Here is a 19,626-nt window from a genome sequence, read left to right as displayed (position 1 = left end):
CATTCATCTGTTGAAGGGCATCTAGGTTGGTTCCATAGTTTGGCTGTTGTGAATTGAGCTGCTATAAACATTGATATGGCCGTGTCACTGTAGTATGCTGATTTTAAGTTCTTTGGGTATAAACCCAGGAGTGGAATAACTGGGTCAAATGATGGTTCCATTTCAAGTTTTCTGAGGAATCTCCATACTGCTTTCCATAGTGGTTGCACTAATTTGCAGGCCCACCAGCAATGTATGAGTGTGCCTTTTTCCCCACATCCCCACCAACATTTTTTTGTTACTTGTATTCTTGAAAACTGCTATTCTGACTAGAATGAGATGAAATCTCAGTCTAGTATTAAAAAAAATTTTTTTAAATTTGTTCTAGTTAATTACACATGACAGTAGAATGCACTTTGATATACTATATATAATGGAGGATAATTTCTCATTCTTCTGGTTGTACATGATGTAGAATCACACTAGGAGTATATTTAAATATGTACATAGACTAATAATGTCTGATCCATTCTACTATCATTCCTACCCCCATACCCCTCCCCTCCCTTCACTCCCCTACCTAATCTATAGTAACTCTATTCTTCCCTAACTCCCCTGCCCCCATTGTGAATTGGCATTCACATATCAGAGAAAACATTCAGCTTTTAGTTTTGGGGATAGGCTTATTTTGCTTAGCATGATATTCTCCGGTTCCATTCATTTACCAGCAAATGCCATAATTTTATTGTTCTTTAAGGCTGAGTAACATTCCATTTCATATATATCTATACACACACACACACACACACACACACACACACACATATATATATATATATATATCCCCCATTGTTTTCAGTGTAGTTTTCATTTGCATTGCTCTAATTGCTAGAGATGTTGAACATTTTTCACATATTTTTTGACTGTTTGTATCTCATCTTCTGTGGAGTGCCTGTTCAGTTCCTTGGTCCACTTATTGATTGGGTTATGTGTTTTTTGCACACTTTCTTTTTAGAAAGAACTGTACATACTGTTTTGCACTTTGCTTTTTCATCAAACAATACAATCTGGAGATGATTCCAAGCCAGGGGATCTAGAACTGCCATGTTAACAGCCATGTGATTTTCCATTGTGTGGATGAAGCATGATTTTCAGAGCCAGCGTCCCTGCCCTATGCCATGTTCATGTCATGTTGTGGTACAGGAAAGGTTGAGAGCCCTGTCCGGTGAGAAGTTGGTTGTGGCCCAACCAGAGGCATCCCCAGGCCTCTACCCTTCCTTTCAGAAGCACAAGAATAATCTGGGAGCTCTGGATTCCTGGGAGTTTGGCCTGAAGAGGCGACAGCTCCTCTGCAGGCAGCTCAGGCTCCTGTCCCTCCTGCCATAATATGGGCTGCAGGGGACGTGGGGGGTGGGGAGCAGTGTGTCCAGGTGTAACCAACTGCCTTGGCCTCTCCCACAGTCCGGCTCCACGACAGCATCTCTGAGGAGGGACACCATTACCTGATCTTCGACCTGTGAGTCTGGCCCCACCTGGGATGTGGCATGGGTGTGGGGGTGCTGGGTCAGGGTCCCCAGCGCTCCCTGGCTGGGTAGAATTCCCTCTTCTGGTCTACGTGTGGTAGGTCTGCTCTTTCCCCAGATGTGGTAGGTCTACTCTTCCAAGCCCTCCTAGTTAAACCGCCAAACACTTTTAACTGTGATCATATACTTATTTATTTGGGTACCGGGGATTGAACTCAGGGGCACTCAGCCACTGAGCCATGCCCCCAGCCCCATTTTATATTTTATATAGAAACAGGGTCTCACTTAGCGCCTTGCTTTTGCTGAGGCTAGCTTTGACCTCACAATCGTCCTGCCTTAGCCTCCCCAGTCACTGGGGTTACAGGCTGCGCCACCACTCCGGGCCATATATTTATTTTTGTTTCTCTTCTATTCGTGGCTAGTGATGCTGGTTTACCATTCATAGGGGTGATATCAAGTTTCCTTTCGGATGGGTTTGATTTGTCAGAGCAGGCAGGCGATGGCAGTCTTCCGTGGTGGGTGGGGGATGGCCTGGGAATCAGCAGTGACTCTGGTCTCAACTGTTGGCGGGGATCATGTCCGTTGCGGGCAAGGACATGGAAAGAACACAACCAAACAGTGGTTGGGCTCCGGCAGCGGTGATCCTGCAGTGTTCTGGGTGTCCTCCGCCACCAGCCAGGACCCTGCCGGGGGCGGGGTCTGAGGGGCGGGGGAGGGGCCAGGGGAAGGGAGGGTGTGTCCGTGGTGGCGCCCAGGGGCCCCAGGTCCCTCTCTTTTGGGCTGAGGTTCTGAGGTCCCTGGGCCCCGTCCCTAGCTTCTGGGAGACTCCTCTAGGCAGGGTGGCGCCTGGGGCTTCTGTGGGAGGGTGACTGCGTGCCTGTCCCCCAGGGTCACTGGCGGGGAGCTGTTTGAAGACATCGTGGCCCGGGAGTATTACAGTGAGGCTGATGCCAGGTAAGCGCAGGGCACTCCTGCCCGCTGCCCGCTTGGCGAGGAGGCCTGTCCCTGGGCTGACCCTTCCTCTCTCTCTCCCCAGTCACTGTATCCAGCAGATCCTGGAGGCCGTGCTGCACTGCCACCAGATGGGGGTGGTGCACCGGGACCTGAAGGTGAGCGCCCGCGATGGGTGTGGCCAACCGGAGTCCGCCCAGCCCAGGGCCCCTCTGCCCTTCCCCGCTCCCACGGAGCGGGGTGCAACTGGAACCCCTTTTATTTTCCTGTTGGGCGGGAGGGAATATCCTCCCACTGTCTGCGGAGGAAGCTGAGCTCAGGAAGGCAGAGCGGCTGGGTTTGGGCCCCAGGTCTCCTGACTCCCAGCCCCAGTGCAGTTAGACCACCGGGGCCGTCCGGGGTGCAGGGCGAGGCAGAGTCCTGGAAAGGTCCAGATCCCAATCAGGCTACAGTTGCTGGAGCTGCTTGGTCCTGGCTGTCTCCCCGCTGCCTGCTTCCTCCTCCTTGGCGGGATGTTGGCTGAGAGAGCTCCCTGACCCAGACTCTTGTTGGGGTCTCAGGCAAACGGAAAGAAGAAAAATAGGACTTGGGGACCTCTGAGTACCCCTCTTTCCACCTAAAGAGATAGACAGGACTACGCAGCCTAGGACTTTCCTGGCCGCTCAGCCTTGCCCTCTTCTCTTGGACATGGTGGACCTCCTCTGCTGGGCCTCATGGCATCAGGGGCTGGGAGCATCCTGGTTTTGCAAAATAGGACGTTAAGGTTGAAAGAGTCCAAGGGCATGGATTTCAGTTGTGCCTGAGCAAGGAGCATGGAGCCCAGGCCTTCCAACCGCAGGTCCTATAACCTCAGAGTCCAGTGCCCGAAGCCCACTTCAGACAGCCCGTACTTCTGCAGCAGCCAGTCCCTTCTAGGGTGACCCTTTTGTGTATCCATGGAGCCTCTGCTTATTTGGCCTTCAGTGACAATGAACTTACTTCCCATGGGGCTGCCCCTAGCTGTCCCTGGCTCTTTCCTGTTGTGGGACTCTGTCCTGAACCCCAGTTTGGAACCACACAGATATCAAGCCTTCCGCTCTAGAGAGACCTGATCAGCTTTGTGGTAACCCTGAAGTATTGGCCGGGTGGGCTCCCCTTTCCTACCCGTATGTGAGTTCCAGGCCCTCCTCCCCCTGGATACCTCCCGGGTGCTCCATTTGTTCCAGATCCTTCTTGGGGACACTGCTCTGATAAGCACCCCTGCCCACCTCTACCTGTCTTTGGCAATCCAAGGCTTCTGACCTGTGCCCCGGGCAAGGTCCTTGGGGTTTGATCCAAGAGGGTCTCTGGCCAGAGGCAGGGCGGCTCTCCCCGAAGGCCTGTTCCCATTATAGCTCCGGCCCCTGCCCGGGTGGAGGAAGGAAGGAGGAGAGGCTGCCCAAATTTAGGCCACCCTGGATGCACTAATTAGAGGCACATTCATCAAATCAGGGCAGGACGGCCACTGAGACCCAGGGCACATCGAAAGTACAGTCCCTAGAGGACAAAGGCAGTCTTCAGGAGCCAGACAGGGGGAGCTGTATTTGTGTGGGTCCAAGCTGGTTTTGACAGGGAAAGGTTGGAGGTGGGACCCCTCGAAGCCCTGCTGCAGAAAGGGTCAGAGGAAGAGTGGGAGCCAATTTTCTCCAGAGTCTCTTGGCTCCTCCCCAAGCAGCCAAGCTCAAGCGCTGACAGTTCGCCTTAGCAAGGTGCTTCCCGTGAACTGTCTGGGTTAATCCAGACACCACCCCATCAGTGTCTCCATTTCCCTGAAGAAAATAACTAAACTCAGAGAAATGAAATTATCTGGTGAAGTTCCACAGCATAGAAGTGGCAATCCTGGGACCTGAAGCCAGGATGACCCAAGAATGGAGGGAATCTTAGTCTCTCTTTGTCCTGAATCCCAAGGTGGAGGGGGACCAGCAGCAAGTGGAGAAATTCTGAGGGTCCGAGCCAGTGGAAGGCAGCAGCCTCAGTGACCCAGAGGACAGATGTGGGGCCTCCCCCCAGGTCAGCTGTGGTCCTGGGGCCAAGCTCCATCATCTCTCAGCCTATAGTGATTAAGATGGAGTCAATCTTTGTCTTTAATCTGATTCCACCCCTTTCAGCTGTGTGATCTTGCTTAACCTCTCTGAGCCTCGGTTTCCTTAACTTTATACATACGATAAATATGTAGGTAACAGGAGACAACACAGATGACACTGATGACTCCTTCTTTCCATGGAGTAATCATGGGTGGGGGAGTTTCCTTGAAGGAGTATCTTGAAGGTGAGCTGGACAAAGGGAAGAGGATAGGCTTACAAGGCTGGAAGGCAGAGCAAATCAGGCAGGGGAAACAGGAAGTGCAAAGGCCCTGAGGTGGAAGGTGGCAGGACTGTTTCAAAGGATGTAAGGTCACTGTGGAAAGCAGAGATAATGGCATCTGACCCAAGGGGTTGTTGGGATGGTGGGTGAGAGGATGCACTTGGAGCATAGTGGCTGGTACACAGCAGGACCCATAAACCCTGCTGCCTCTTTCTTCTTGTGGTGGTGGCCTTAGCACCCCCACCCTGTGCCCAACCTCCCTTCAACCCAGCTCCAGACTTGGGGTGGCTGGTGGAGGAAGGGTTTTTCTGTAGAAGATGGAGAAATTGCCAGGGAATAGCTCCCTCTCTGGGTCCGGGGGCCGGGCCCCTGGACTGTGTGGCAGCTCTTCCTACAAGCCCAGTCCCCAAGGTGCACTTCTGAACCTGCTGTCTCTCGCCCTCTCCTCCCCCTTTTCTTCCTGGTCCTGGGAAGCCGGAGAACCTGTTGCTGGCCTCCAAGCTCAAGGGCGCTGCCGTGAAGCTGGCGGACTTTGGCCTGGCCATAGAGGTGGAGGGGGAGCAGCAGGCATGGTTTGGTGAGTGGGGCGGGAGTGGCAGGGGTGTTGGGGGCCAGCCAGGGTCCATGCAGCACAGTCCACCCCACCCAGCCTCCAGCCAGTCAGTGGGTGGTGCCCACCCTGTCTCCCTGGGGCCAGGTGCAGGAACAGGGCCATCACGAAAACCATAACATGGCTTCTTCAGGTGAGCCACAGGGTCACTGTCAGCAGGGGCTTCTGTGGGCAACCTCAGCCTGGATGCTGCAGATGAGGAGACTGGCTAGGAAACTCGGAAAAGGTCAAGAGCTTAAGAGGGCTGGAGTTAGGACTTCAGCTCAGATGGCCCAGCACTCTCTGGGATTTCGGTATGATTCAAAATCTGGTTATACTTTTTAGTGGACAATAATGATCAGTGGTCAAGGACCAGAGCTCTGGGTTCAAGTCCTGACCCTGCTACTTAGAAGTGTATGGCTTTAGCAGAGTCATTTCACCTCTCTGAGACTTTGTTTTCTCAACTGTATAATGGGGATAATCATACTATGTTCCTCAAGGTCTGTGTGAGGATTAACTAAGACCAGGCTTATAAAGTGCTCTGCCCAAGTTCAGGATGCACACCCAGTAACTGGTAACTGTTCTGTGATTACTTGCTAAAATAGTTCGTTTGTCTTTCATTTTGCTTGATCTTCCCCCAAACACTGGGAGGTATTTAAAATAGAAATCCCTAATCCTTCATTTGTCACAGGAGGAAGCTGAGGCTCTAAAGTAAAGAAACCAGATAAGGAAATTAGGGGCAAAGCTAGAGTTAAGGACAGGCCTCTGGCCTCTCATGACCAGCTCTGACAAGGCAGTGGGGAGTGGGAGATAGGAATGTTAGCTCTCCGTGCAGAACTGGTGTGGCAAGAGCTGAAGGCCACCAATAGTTGGTTGGTAGAGGGGTTGGGAGGGCTGTTCTGGGAAATTTATGACCCTGATCAGGACCCTGCGGGAAGGAGCTCTGTGATTACTGCTGTCTGCCGCAGACTCTGCCATGGGGAGTGGTGGCCGGTGTGCTAGGTGCCTATCTCCCTGGCCTAGGGACTTTGCTGGCTTACAGAGCCCACCAGGGTTGCACGGTGTAACCCCCAGCTCTGGGGGTCAGAGGCTGTTTGTTCCAGCTCTAGATGACTCTCATCCCCTCTCCCAGCAGGATCTGGCTCCAGATTACTCACATGCCAATCTCTGTGTGTCTGTCTGCCTGTCTGTGTGTCTGGGGAGCAGGGTTTGCAGGGACACCTGGATACCTCTCCCCAGAAGTGCTGCGGAAGGACCCATACGGGAAGCCTGTGGACCTGTGGGCCTGCGGTGAGTCCATCCAAAGGCCTGCTCCTCCCCTGGGCCACCCAGGCCCTGGGTCCCCTCACTCCTTTCCATCACCCTGCCTTCATCTCTCCTCCCCGCAGGGCAGGGGGCTGAAGGTTCTCCTGGTCTTCTCCCCAGGGGTCATCCTGTACATCCTGCTGGTTGGATACCCCCCATTCTGGGATGAGGACCAGCACCGCCTGTACCAGCAGATCAAAGCCGGTGCCTATGATGTGAGTGTTGCTCCTCTCTCCAGCCACCCTGCCCCTGTCATCCTCTGGTCCCCTTCTAGTGAAGCTCAGAGATCCGAGGAAGGACATCTTCCTCCCGCCTTTCCAGTCCCCCTAGGTTCCCGGCCACTTTCTAGAGCTGGGGCAAGGGGTGAAGCCCAGGGGAGCCTAAAGATGGGCAGGGCCAGGCAGCTCAAGAGGTGCCTAAGGAGTAGAGGCTCGAAGTGACGAGATCTGTCCTGCGGGGCCCTAGAGGGCAGAAGGGAGGGGCAGCCCTGAGCTGTATTTTCTAATTTTTTTTTCTCTCTTTTTCTTACATGTACAAATAATCATAGTAGCTCACATGTCCGTAGCACTCATCTGATTGTTTTATGCACTTGGAGACATGAGATCTTCACACCAGGCTACAACATAGACCCGAATACCATCCTCACTTTACAGATAGGGAAGCCTCTGGCCCTCGCATCCATGCGTCTAGCTACTGAACCATACTGCTTTTCTCTAAGGCTGGAGTCCATCAAGCCCTGTGCCATGAGTCCTGTGATAGTCACACCGTGGCATCCCCAGAGACGGCTCATGACAGGCCCAGGTCTGGGGGAGACAGAGGCAGGACCTGGACCCAGGTCTTCTGATTCTTCTGTCTGGACCATGACCACTGTCTGCCCTTCTCTAGAGAGGGCACAGCCTCAGGATGACAGAGGGAGGTCTCCTTTCCCTGTGACCAGGCTTTCATCGGTCCTGGTTCCCAAGGCTCCGACCCTCCCCTGGTCCCGAGGAGTCCCGACTCCTGGCTGTGGGGGCCGAGTGGATGGCATTAGCACCCCTGCCTGCTCCCCTGCCAGTCAGGGGCTGGGGGATCGCAGGGGTGGCCTGGGGCAGGCTGGGCAAACCTGGCCTCTCTGCCCCTTCCAGTTCCCATCACCAGAATGGGACACCGTCACCCCAGAAGCCAAGGATCTGATCAATAAGATGCTGACCATCAACCCATCCAAACGCATCACAGCTGCCGAGGCCCTCAAGCACCCCTGGATCTCGGTGAGCTTCCCATAGCAGGGACCCTCCCCAGAGTCCCTCTAGACTGCAAGGTCCAGGCCCCTGTGGTATCTTGGCCCTGCTCCTGGCTGGGACTGATGGGGCTTCATCAGAGAGACTGACCCTACTGTGATGCTCGGGGACAATATGGAATTGAGGGATGTCCTGTGTTAGCACATGACCAGGAGTGTCCCTGGCCTTGACCGTCTGAGGCCAACATCCTAAGCACTCTGCACCATCCCTAGAACAAAGAATTATCTTCCCAAGAAGCCACCACACCTTGTTGAGATGCCCTGCTGCGGACCTAGGCTGTCTTCCAGCACGTGTCACTACAGACCTCTCTTTCTCTTCCTCCAGCACCGGTCCACTGTGGCCTCCTGCATGCACAGACAGGAGACCGTGGACTGCCTGAAGAAGTTCAATGCCAGGAGGAAACTGAAGGTAACAGGTCCTTACCTTCCCTACCCCCCAGGCTCACTAGTTCTTTCCTTCATTGATTCCACAAGCATTTATGGAACACCTACTGCATGCTAGACAGCAGGCTGGGATTTGGGGAGTGAGCAGTGAATTAGACCCCATCCTCACCCTGATTGAGCTCGTGGTCTGGTGGAGAGGACAGACAAGTGACCAGGACATTGCGGGGCCATGGTGAGTGCTGTGCCGGGGCTGTGGGAGGACATAGTGGGTCAATGGCATTCCCAAGTCTGGAAGGTTCTGGAAAGGGTCCCAGGAGGCCTTCCTGGAGTCAGCTGAGACCCTAAGGATAAGCAGGGATTGGATTAGCACAGTGTCAAGTCAGAAAGGGAAGGTGCTCCGGACACCGAAAGGCCCTTGCTGGCAGGGGTGGGCATGACCTCCTGGAGGACCAGAGGGGGTTGTGAGTGTCTGGAGAGAACTTTGGGGACAAGAGATGACTGCGCAGGAGACCACTGTGGGGTGAGAGGCTGCAGCTCTGAGGGAGGATGACTGTGGCCAGCGTGATCCAGGAGAACCGGGTCCTATTCACTGCACAGTGAGCTGTGTCATAGAGGAAGTCTCAAAATGGAAATGGGGATGCTTAACGTCAGAGACTTTCAGATTCAGAAAGCGTCTGAGTCAGGTTTGAATCAGACAGCAGGAGGAGCAGGGGGTGATCCCCCAGCCCTTTTCGATAGCGAGGGCTTCTCCACAAGGAGATCCTCCGGGCTTCTGAGCCGTGGGCCACAAAGCAATGAACTAGCCCTGGAGCACGATAGTCTCAGCCCAGAGGAGGGATGCAAGGTCTCCTGTCATTGCCCAGGCAGGAAACTTTAGGAGTGGCCTTTAGGAGTCCCTGCCAGTAGGTGTCCTCAAGTCCATCAGCTTTGGCCAGGCCATGGGTCCTATTAATATCTGCGCCTGGGATGGCCCTGTCCCAAGAGCTGTGCCAGCCAAAGCCGACTTCTCCAGGGAGGGTGGGGGAAGGGGTCTGGGCTGCAGGGTGGGGGTGGGGGACAGATGGGGGCACAGGGGCCGAGGCTTTGGATCTGTCCCTGAAGAGACCACCTGCTTGTCCTTCCCTATACCCGTCCCATTTCTCTGTCTCCCCTCCTCCCCTTACCTCCGGCCTCCTTCCCCTGTCCCCACTCTTATCTGTTGCAGGGAGCCATTCTGACCACAATGCTGGCCACCAGGAACTTCTCTGGTAGGTGGTAGGGCCTGAGTCACTAGTATGTCCTGCACTGGTCTGCTGCGAGCATGGTCTTGTTGGATATTTGGGTGTCTTCAGAGTGGGGGCTGCAGAATGTTTCTGGACTGGGATTTAGCTCACCTGCCACAAACCTGTACCCCAAAAGGAAAGGAGAAAGGTCAAAGGTGAGCAACTCCAGGCCTGGTTAGATGTGAATCTCGCTCTCCTGCCTCACAGTGCACTGGGATCCTTAGAGGGAAACCTCCTGGAATGTGGAGGGTTCCGGCCCAGGAGGGATGAAGCCAGGACCAGGGCGCAACAGTACTGCCCAGCTATTGTGGGAGCCCTGTGCTATCCAGTCCCCACACTTCTGCTCAGATAGCCTTCATGACAGGGAAGTGGGGGGGCGGGCTGTTGCCATCCTCCTTTTTCTGATGAGGAAGCAGAGTTTAAGGGGTGAGCTCTGACATCAGGTCAAAGGTTAGAGAGAGGCAGAGCCTGCCTCATAGGTATGAGCAGCTCAGAGCAAGTACCCTTGACCAGGCTGGGTCACCAGGGAGACCAGGGCCAGAGTTTCCCTGGCTCCTGTCCAAAGCCGGGCTGGTTAAGGCAGGGAGTGCCCAACTACCTGAGCATGTGGCCCCAAAGAGAGAAGGGGAAGGGATTATTGTCAGGGCTTAGCAAATAGCTCCTCTTGGTATGTGGACCAACTCCAGGCCAGTACTGCCAGAGGTCTGTCTCTGGGGAGCCCTGGGCGCTGACAGGGCAGCAGAGCAGATATAGATGGCAGATATGGCAAAGCTCACCTGAGGGGCCCTCAGACTGGGCTGGGGCCAGCACAGACAGCTGCCATGGATGCGTGCCCACACTGTAGCCAGGGGTGAGTTCTGAGCAGGGTGCAGGCCTGGCTTCCCTCAGAGGGTCCACCTGCCCATGACCAGCTGGGATGAGCAAGGCCCAGAGCTGGGAGCATTCCAGAACCTCAGACTTGGGCTTTCCCCCACACTGAGCTGCCTTCCTACCCTTTCCCCAGACAAGGAACCTGTAGTTCCTTATACTGAAAGATGAGCTACCTAGTCAGAGTCTTTTTTTAACACCTGAAGCACCCTGGAGAACTTTCTTCCAGAGCCCAGAAAATGGTGGCCTTGTGGATTAGTTCCAATATCTAGATGTGCTTCAGGAAACCAAGGATGTTTAAGAAATTATTCTGGAATGTGTTTCTAGCTCTTAAAAGTCAGGAGACTGGTCAGACACAGTGGCATGTACCTGTAGTCCCAGTTACTCAGGAGGCTGAAGCAGGAGGATCTCTTCAGCCCTGGAGTTCTGGGTTGTAGTGTGGTCTGTACATTGGGTGTCCTTACTAAGTTTGGCATCCATATGGTGACTTCCTAGGAGTAGGGGACCACCAGGTTGACTGAGGAGGGGTGAATCAGTCAGGTTGGAAATGGAGCAGGTCAAAAGTAAGTTGATTTCATAGAAAAACTCAAATTTCTGAAATCTCTTGAAAATCAGTCTGGCCTTGTCTGTCACAGTGGGCTGGAGCATCAAGGGGTCACCCTCCTTGATGCATGTGGGACAAGCACCCTCCCATGCTTGTTAGATCCTCCTGGTCCAACTCACAAAAGTCTACGGATGACAGGCCACCATTCCTCTCAGACACCCAGAGGTGCCCCGTTATCCCTTGATCTGCAAGTGGGTGACTGGATGACAGCTTGCAGGGACCGTAAGTGGCAATGTGGGGGGACTGGAAGGCTGGGCCAGCCATGAGCCTTGTGCCTTAGAGCCCCTGGGGCATGGAGGCCCTGTACTACCACCACCCCTGCCCAGCTCACATTCCTGAGACTGCCTGGAGAAGGGTTTATGACGGCTGCCGTTTATGGAGCACCAGCTACACGCAGGCTGAGCGCAGTACTTCACAGATCACGGTCTCATTTAGGGCACTTGCTTAAGGTCCGAAGCAGCCGGATGCCAGGTGGGGCAGGGCTGGATGTTTATGCCATTTCCTGGCTGATGCCCACTCCCAGGGCTCCAGTGAGGAAGTGAAAGAGGGGGAGGGGAAAAGCCCAGTACCATTCCTCTGCTACCACCTGCCACCAGTGGCCAGCCTCTGTGTGGGGACCCAGACTCTGATGCTGGGGAGGCCTATGCTGCCTGAAGGGAAAACCAGGGAAGGGCTGCTCTGGCAGGGGTGGGCCCCGGTGGGGGGCATCTGCTTCTTGTCACTGGCAAAACGCAGCCTGCAGCTGTCCTGAGTGAGTAGGCAGGCTGACACATGACCTCTGCAGCCGCATGGGGCTAAAATTAGAGAGGGCGGCGGGGAGGGAGGGGAGCGTCCAGCCCCCAGGCCAGGCAGCAGGCCTCCTGGTTGGCCACCAACAGCACAGTGGTGACCGGGATCCAGAGGGAATCCCCAGGCTGAAACAGCCACCCCACAGTCCCAGAGCACGTTGGACGCCTCCCTGGACCCATGAAGCCAGAGGGTTACACTTGAGATTGTTGAGAACAGAGGAGCCCAGGCCCACTCAGTGGGCCCCTGGCAGCGCCTGGGCTGCTGAAGAGGGAGAAGGAGGAGAAGGAGGAGGAGGAAGAGGAGGAGGAGGAGGAGGAGGAGGAGGAGGAGGAGGAGGAGGAGGAGGAGGAGGAGGAGGAGGAAGTCTCTTCCCGGTTGCTGGGCCGGCTCCGTTCCAGCACGGTCGCCCCCTTGGCTGCTCTCCGGCTGCTTGTGGATGCTGCTCTTCCTCACCCTCTGGGCCCTGGTGCCCTGCTTGGTGTTGCTAACCCTCTACTTTTTCTCCTCCACAGGAGGGAAGAGTGGAGGGAACAAGAAGAACGATGGTGTGAAGGTGAGCCCCCGGGGGCCTGGCAGGGCCTGTCTCTGGCCGTTTCTGCCTACAGGGATGGGTTTTGAGGCCTGGGGCAAGACCAGGGCATTGCCGATGTGCTCTGGGCAGACACAGATTGTGTCTGTGGCCAGGCTGTCCCCAGACCCAGTGAGCTGGGCTGCGGCATCATCCTTTCACTGTGCTTGTGGGGAGGGCAGCTGGGGGAGGGGAAGATGGCGGAGGGAGGGAGAGAGAGGTAGCCTGGGGTTGGAATGAGCACAGGAAAGGGAAAGATCAGGTTTCTGGGGGTTCTCCAGAGCTGAAGAATTGTGAGCAAGGGGGTGGAGGGAGGGACAGAAACGGTATGAAGGATGACCTCCTTCTCCTGCCCCAGTGTGGGTGGACTGGGCTGGCCCCTACCTGTTGCACCTGCTAGTCCGACCCAGAAAACCCGTGGGGAACGCAGCCATTCCTCTAGCTTGTGGGATACAGAGGTGCCCCTTCCCTGCCAAGGCCTGCTGCTCCTGTGCCAAGAATCTCCTCCTTTGCCCACCAGGCCTGTGCCCTGTCCCCACCCCGATGCCCGAGCTATTTCCCTCTACATCCTGCTGGCCCCTCCTTCCCATCTCTTCTCTTTTTTCCCTTTGCTTTCTGGGGCCTGTCCCCTTTACTCTCTCAGCTCTCTCCTCCCCTGCCACCCTATCACCTTGTGGGTTCTCCTTTCTTGAGATCTTGCTTCCTTCTGGGCTCAGTGCCCCACCTGGCTAGGGGCCCAGGACACTAGAAGGTGAGATGCTCTAAGAACACTGTCACCCAGGTGTGCTGGTGGCTTCATGGCTTCATATGGTCTCTGGCCACCCACTGGCTTTGGTCTGCCGAGATTGCATGGGGGGTGGGTCTGGCTAGATGTCCAAGGCCAGGATCGAGTCTCCTCTCTGCCCCTTGCCTCCTCCCACTTGAGTTACCCCTAGAGACGGTGGCTGGGGTATGGATTTGGTGGTCATTTCCAAGATTTCGGTTCCAAAAACAGACAAGAAAGAAACAAAACCCATCTCATCCTTTTCCCTTCTCTTCCTGGGTGCTTGAGGGACACAGTCCTGTGCCACATAATGACATTTCAGTCAACGGCAGATGGCATATACAACAATGGTCCCAGATGATTACAATGGAGCTGAGGAATTCCTATGCCTAGTATTTTCACTGTCCCTTTCTATGTTTAGATACATAAACATCACTGTGCTCTAACTGCCTACAGCCCTGAGTGCAGTACCACGCTGCACAGGTTTGCAGCCCATGAGCCCTAGGCCCTGCTGTGTAACCTAGGTGCATAGTAGCTATGCCACCTAAACCACTGATGTTCACATAATGACAAAATCACCTCAGGATGCATTTCTCAGAATGTGTCCCTGCGATGCTTGACTGTACCTAGCGAGTTGGTTATTAGTCAAAGTCAGTGGTTTTCACATTGAACACTTTGGAGCCCACAGGTTCTGGGGAGACCCTTCTGGCAGCAGATGGACTGGCTGGCATTCGGAAGGGGGAAGCCCCATTCACAAGATCCCCACACTCCCTTCCACCAGGACAGCTTCTAGTCACAGTCGCCAGGGTGCTTAAGAGATCAGGGTGGGTTCACCAGCAGCTAGACCTTGGCTGCTTATTTAAACTTCCTGAGCCTGAGTTTCCTCTTTCATGTGATGAGGCTGAAAGGATTCCCACCTCCTAGGGAACTCACGAGGATTAGCTGGGATAATGTGCATTGAGAGCTTAGCACTGTGCTAGTGTGGGATACAGCACATGCCCATGAGATGCTGGTCAGGATTCTTTTTTCTATTTTATATGTTAGACTTTTGTGTGAAATTTCCCTTGAAAGCAAAGTTTGTTCAAGAAAATATTTGGAAACCACACGTTAAAAGCCAATGTAGTTTATCAAGTTAATGCACACCTGTCCAAAACACTGTGTGGCCTCTGGTGTTAGGTCTAGGCTAGCCTGCCTTTGGAGATTTTGTGCAGTATGGATCTGCCAGGCTGGGAGCAGCTGGAGGGGTTTCTCTGCCCAGTGGGTAGATGCTGAGCTGGGGGTATTGGTCCCTGGGGAAGGCCATCTTCCTGGCTGCAGTTTTCGGTATATGGCTACAGAGGCCACAAACGCTGTTGTGCTGTGGCCCAGGTCAATGGAAGAGGAGGCTGCAGAAAGAGAAAGGCTGCTGGGTCTGCTGCTCTTGAATGTGGTCCTGACAGAGGCTGATGAGGAACCCTGGGCATGGGATCAGAAGGGGCCTCCCTTGGGCTGGATGGAGGCCCAGGAAAGAAGCTCTAAGTTCTGCTTCTCTCTAGCAAGGCCAGGAGGCCAAGGCTGGCAGAGGGCAGTGGGCAGGAGAGGTTTGCTGGTCGTCACAGAGCTTTCCAGTGGGCTCAGCTGAACAGTGCCACTGCTTCCTCCTCAGGGTGGCCCGGGTGTGGGTGAAACTCAAAGGCCATCCATGGACAAACCATCTCTTTATGTAGCTCCATCTGGGAGCTTGGATAGAGGAGGGAGATGCGAGTAACTCAGGAGGCCTGCCAAGTCGCTCCCAGAGAAGGGAGGGTAGTGGGGTTGGGGGAAAGAGTCTAGTTATGTTTTCCTCAAGCCAAGAAGCCACGGTGAGTCTGGGCCTCACTGCTCCCTCCCTCTGAGGATCGTGGTCCTGGGTCTGTCATCTGTACAAGGGGAGCATTGTGGTCGTTTGCAAGGGTTGGTGAGAAAGTCACCCTGGAGGGGCCTGGTGGAGACACACCATGACCCTCACGTGTCCAGCCAAAGGGGGACATCCATGCTCTTCCTGAAGCCCGGTCCTTAGAGACCTGCTGCCATTTCATCTGGGGCTTCACAGGAAAAACAGTGATTGGTTCCAGCGCTGGAGGGAGGCCACCTCCACTGGGGCTCAGAGATGACTGCACTTTGCGGGTCTTTCAGGGCTTTTCAAGGCTGATGTCAATCACATTTGGTTTCCAACCCCTTGCTGAGCTTAGAACCTCCCTCTACGCGTGGTTCTAAGACAGGTGACTCTGCGTTCAGTGGAAGCCCTTTCCAATCACACTCTAAAGCGCCGGCCGATATGGGTTGTTGGTGGCATCGTTATTTGGTGATTTAGGGAAATTGAGTCTTTCTCCAAGAAGCAGTGCCTGCCCTGACACCCATCGGCCTCAGCTTCTACCAGGAGGGGCCCACTGCTCCTACCCCTCACCCCACTCACTGCCCCTGTTGGTGTCCCATCCGTGCCGTCGTGACCTCTCTCCCCATGTCCCATCCTGTCACTGTGCGTCCGAATCTGATGCAGTCTTTGCTCTGTGTTACCTACTCGTGTCCCGCCTGAAACCTCCTGGCTCCTTCGAGGCTCCTCAGGTTTCTGCTGACAGCTGAGCCATGTGGGCCTGTCCCCTTCCCCACACACTGAGCCTGGCTTGGCTCCAGCCAGGGCAGGAGGCCAACACTAGGAGAAAAAGGAGAGGACAGGAGAGGAGAGGCGAGGCGAGCAGGGCAGAAGAGCGGCTGATGCAGGTGGTTGGCTATAAGCCACACTGTCCCGCCCAGCTGGGGAAGATGCAGTCTAAGGACAGGATCACAGAGATGCCTGGTGAGCCATCCCTGCTACATCTGTGGAGGCCCTGGTTGGAGGGCACAGGATAGATTCTGGCACTCAGAAGGTTGCTGGATTATGAAATTAGAAAGCCCAAGATTAGACCTGAGACCTTCAAAAAATATCAGAAGCCTCATCTCCATGGTGAAAACTGACGGTGGTGGCACCTCAAGTTTCTCACAGGGCAGCAGGATGAGGGGCCTCCTGGCCTTTCAGGTGCAAGAACATCTAGGACAGGATGAGCCTTTGAAGGGGCGTCAGGCTGTGGAGACCTAGAACCCCGGGCAAAGGACAGAGCCCTGCGCTCAGGTCTCAGATGTGCCAGTGGCTTGCTGAAAGAACCTGATCAGGCCACTACCCCTTCCTGGGTCTTAGTGTCTCCTCTGCCAATACAAATGCCAGTCTGGACCTGCACTTTCTATAAGTGTGAGCCCAAGACTGCAGGCTCTGAGAGCCAAAGGAAGGAGAAGGGGATCCGTATCTGTACACCCGCTTCCCTTGGCACCGCAGCCAGTACAGGGGATGCTACCAAGTGCAAGGACAGGCCAACTGGCAAGGTCACAGGACTCCAGCTCTAGACTCAGCCTCACTCTGGCTGTGTCTCAGTTTCTCCATCAACGTAAAGGAGCCGAATGGGATAGTAGCTGGGAAGCTGTAAGTGCCCAAGGCCGTTTAGGGGACTGGCCCCCTTGCCTGGTCCTGATATCTCTCATGTCCCCTGGGGATATTTCTGGAAACGGAGATGTCCAGTTCCCACCCCAGATCTAGTTATCAAACTCCTCAAAGGGGACCTCATTCTGTACATTTTTGATGAGTTTCCTGGGGTTGAGAGGCAGCTCAGTAGTAGAGTGCTTGTCTAGCATGTGCAAGGTCCTGGGTTTGATCCCCACACTGCACATTTCCTGAGTGATAATGAAACTCAGCTGGGAGTGGGGTTCTCTTAGCAGAGACAGTGGGAGCCTTGGGGAAGGCACTCAGCCTCATCTCCCTTTTGTTCTTCAAGAGCACTGGGCTCAGAAGGCCTTGGGCAATTGGCAGCCAAAGTCAGGATTAGCTCTCTCCATCAGAGTGAGGTATAGTAGGCAGCCCTGGTCCAAGGGAGGCTTGGCCTTGAGCTTGGTTGTTAATTTGGTGGACCCAGGTAGCTGTACATGAGGACCCAGGATTTCAGCCTGAGAGGGCTGGCCCTGCTAGGCCAGCTGTGCTGGTGGCCCTGATTGCTTTTCCCAATGCCAGGCCAGCAGAGGACCACAGAGGATGACCCTGAGGCCCATCCTCCTTCCAAACATCCCTTGTCGTTTCTCTGCTCCGTGCCGTTTTCACGCTGTGTCTTTTCCTGTCCCATCTCTTCTCCTTGTTTTTCCAGAAAAGAAAGTCCAGTTCCAGCGTTCAGTTAATGGTGAGTGTCTGCCGTCTCCTCCACGCCGGTAAATGCTGGGCCTCGACCCTTCCTCCCTTGCTCCTGCCTCCCTCCTGCAGGCTGCACGGGAACCCGGGGCGGGGAGAGGGTGCTCAGGGCGTGTTTGGTATGTGGGCCTTGTGTGACAATGTGTGTTGTGTGTGTGTGTGTGTGTGTGGTGTGTGTGTGTGTATTGTTTGCGTGTTTCTGTTGACACCTCCAACTCCACAGCCCAGGCCAGCAGGCTGACAGCAGACCTGAGACCTTCTCGGATTTGAAGGTGGATTTGAGCACAACCCCATGTCCAGCCCTTGGCTTCTGGCTTCTGCCCACGCCTCTGCTCTAGAACTCATCTCAGGGCTTGGTCTGTGCCAGTTGCGGCCAGGGTGGGGCTGTGCTCCACCTGTGTTTGGCCAAAGTAGTAGGTGCCATGGAGGTCCCCTGGAGCTTGTAAGTCTGCTCTGGCAGAGGAGCCACCAGCCCTGCCTCTGTCTAGGGCTGCAGGTGGCCCACGTCCCTCTTTTCCTGGATCCATGGCTGTCTCACTCAGTTGTGTGGTTTTTCTCCCCTCTGAAAAGCCCACCCTCTCTCACACTGGGCCTCCCTCTATCTGTCTTCCTCTCCTGCCAGTGTGTGTATTCCTTCCCCATTCTGTGGCCGCCATGGTGTCTCTCTGCTCCTCTGCAACCCCCTCTTTGCCCCCTTGAGCAGACAGGACCCAGGAATCCCCCTCCAGCCCTTCCAGACAGGCCAGGGATCTCCTTGCAGTACCCCTTCATCCGGGCCCTACCCAGCCACCTGCAGAGTGGGGCCCTCCCTCCTTAGGCCGGGAAGTCTGGCAGGGTTTCAGGCAGCATCTGGATGGCGGAGCCGTTTGGGACTTCAGACGCGGTCCACATTGGCAGGCAGCTGGGGCAGCCCCCGGCTGGCCACACCTGTGCCGCTCACCAGACAGGCCTCACCACCTCCCTCCTTCTCTTTGGCAGGAGTCTTCTGAGAGCACCAACACCACCATTGAAGATGAAGACACCAAAGGTAGGGGACGGTCTTGCCTCTGGCATCTGGCCCCCCAGACTCCCTGGTGCTTTCTGGGCAGACCGCTTCACCCCAGAAGGGCCCATGCCAGCTTGTTTCCTGTGCCTGGGTGGAGCTTTGCCCCGGCTCCTGACAACTGACACACGGTGGGGCACGACGTCCCCGTGTGGGGTACCAGGTTACCAGAAGGGCACGGATGGTCTTTTCTTATTTTAGGTTCATAGATTTTACTTTAATACATATTAGAGAAAAAAATTAATCACAAATTCAAGTCATGAATGTGTACTAGTGGTATAAATTTTGCTTCTGAAGTAAGTGTTTCTGAGAGTTTCTTTTTTAAAGTGAGTTGATATTTAAAGCACGAAGTAATAATAGTAAAGAAAGGAGGAGGAAAAATCTAGAATATTCAGTCTGCTGGAGCATGAAAAACTGTGCCCAAGACCAACCATAAATGCAAAGGTTATGGTAGCTAAAGGCTAACAGCCTATAAAAATTCTCAAATGAGTAAGGGGGGCTCGGATTACCTGCAGTCAGGTGGTAAAGGAGGAAATGGCAAGAATAGCATGCACGGCTGTGATTTATGAATACTTGCTAAGTCCTGTGCCTGCTCCTGGGACTTTTTCTGGTCTAACATGCTGGGGCTTCACAACAACCCTACAAGGTAGTTCCCTGTGGACTCTGTTCTCCAGCTGAGGAAAGGACAGAGCCTGGGTAAACTGGCCCCCAAACCAATTGACCAGCAGGATTGGGAGTTGAACCAGGTCTGGTCACAGGGTAGGTAGCAAGCATTCTGGGAGGCTGGAGGAAGGAACAGAAACCCTGAGCTGGTTTCTGCCCAGGGGACACCAAGTCCCTGATGTGTTAACAATGTCCTGCTGCTCTACCTGCACTGGGTACCTAGCCCTCCTCATTTCCCATGACAGAGAGCCCGTCGGGTTCAGAGGTTTGTCTATTCCAGGTGCCAGAGACACCTGGGGAGTCTATGAGAATACACAGAAAGGCCATCCATAGAGAGGGAACTCAGCTGTATCTGTTGAGACATTTTCCAGGAGTTTTGATATTTTGCTTTGAAAAGAAGACCGTGTCGGGGAAAGAGGATTTTATCATGGCATGCTTTTTGCACAAATGTGATTCAGGCTTTTGGGCAGCTTTGACACGCCACTCACCATGACGGTTTCTGACTTCTGCCAGG

General features: G+C 54.5%; 1 protein-coding gene across 2 annotated transcripts in view; it reads left to right on the top strand.

Annotated features, from left to right (window-relative positions):
* The first annotated feature begins 2,253 nt into the window (after positions 1 to 2,253).
* The window catches only part of Camk2a (calcium/calmodulin dependent protein kinase II alpha), a 32,238-nt gene continuing 14,865 nt past the window's right edge, over positions 2,254 to 19,626 (top strand). Inside the window, exons 1-11 of one of the 2 annotated variants that reach the window (XM_026414638.2) lie at positions 2,255 to 2,456; positions 2,539 to 2,611; positions 5,250 to 5,352; positions 6,571 to 6,654; positions 6,790 to 6,884; positions 7,794 to 7,916; positions 8,271 to 8,354; positions 9,534 to 9,576; positions 12,364 to 12,404; positions 17,367 to 17,399; positions 18,386 to 18,434. In XM_026414638.2, the coding sequence (XP_026270423.1) occupies positions 2,585 to 2,611; positions 5,250 to 5,352; positions 6,571 to 6,654; positions 6,790 to 6,884; positions 7,794 to 7,916; positions 8,271 to 8,354; positions 9,534 to 9,576; positions 12,364 to 12,404; positions 17,367 to 17,399; positions 18,386 to 18,434 (682 nt within the window). In that variant the 5' untranslated portion in view covers positions 2,255 to 2,456; positions 2,539 to 2,584. Of the gene's footprint in view, positions 2,457 to 2,538; positions 2,612 to 5,249; positions 5,353 to 6,570; positions 6,655 to 6,789; positions 6,885 to 7,793; positions 7,917 to 8,270; positions 8,355 to 9,533; positions 9,577 to 12,363; positions 12,405 to 17,366; positions 17,400 to 18,385; positions 18,435 to 19,626 lie in introns of both variants that reach the window. The other variant, XM_026414639.2, reaches the window with a different exon arrangement.

This window comes from Urocitellus parryii, chromosome 1, assembly GCF_045843805.1.
Source record: "Urocitellus parryii isolate mUroPar1 chromosome 1, mUroPar1.hap1, whole genome shotgun sequence".
Taxonomy (NCBI): domain Eukaryota; kingdom Metazoa; phylum Chordata; class Mammalia; order Rodentia; family Sciuridae; genus Urocitellus; species Urocitellus parryii.
This window is presented reverse-complemented; position numbering and strand designations above follow the sequence as displayed.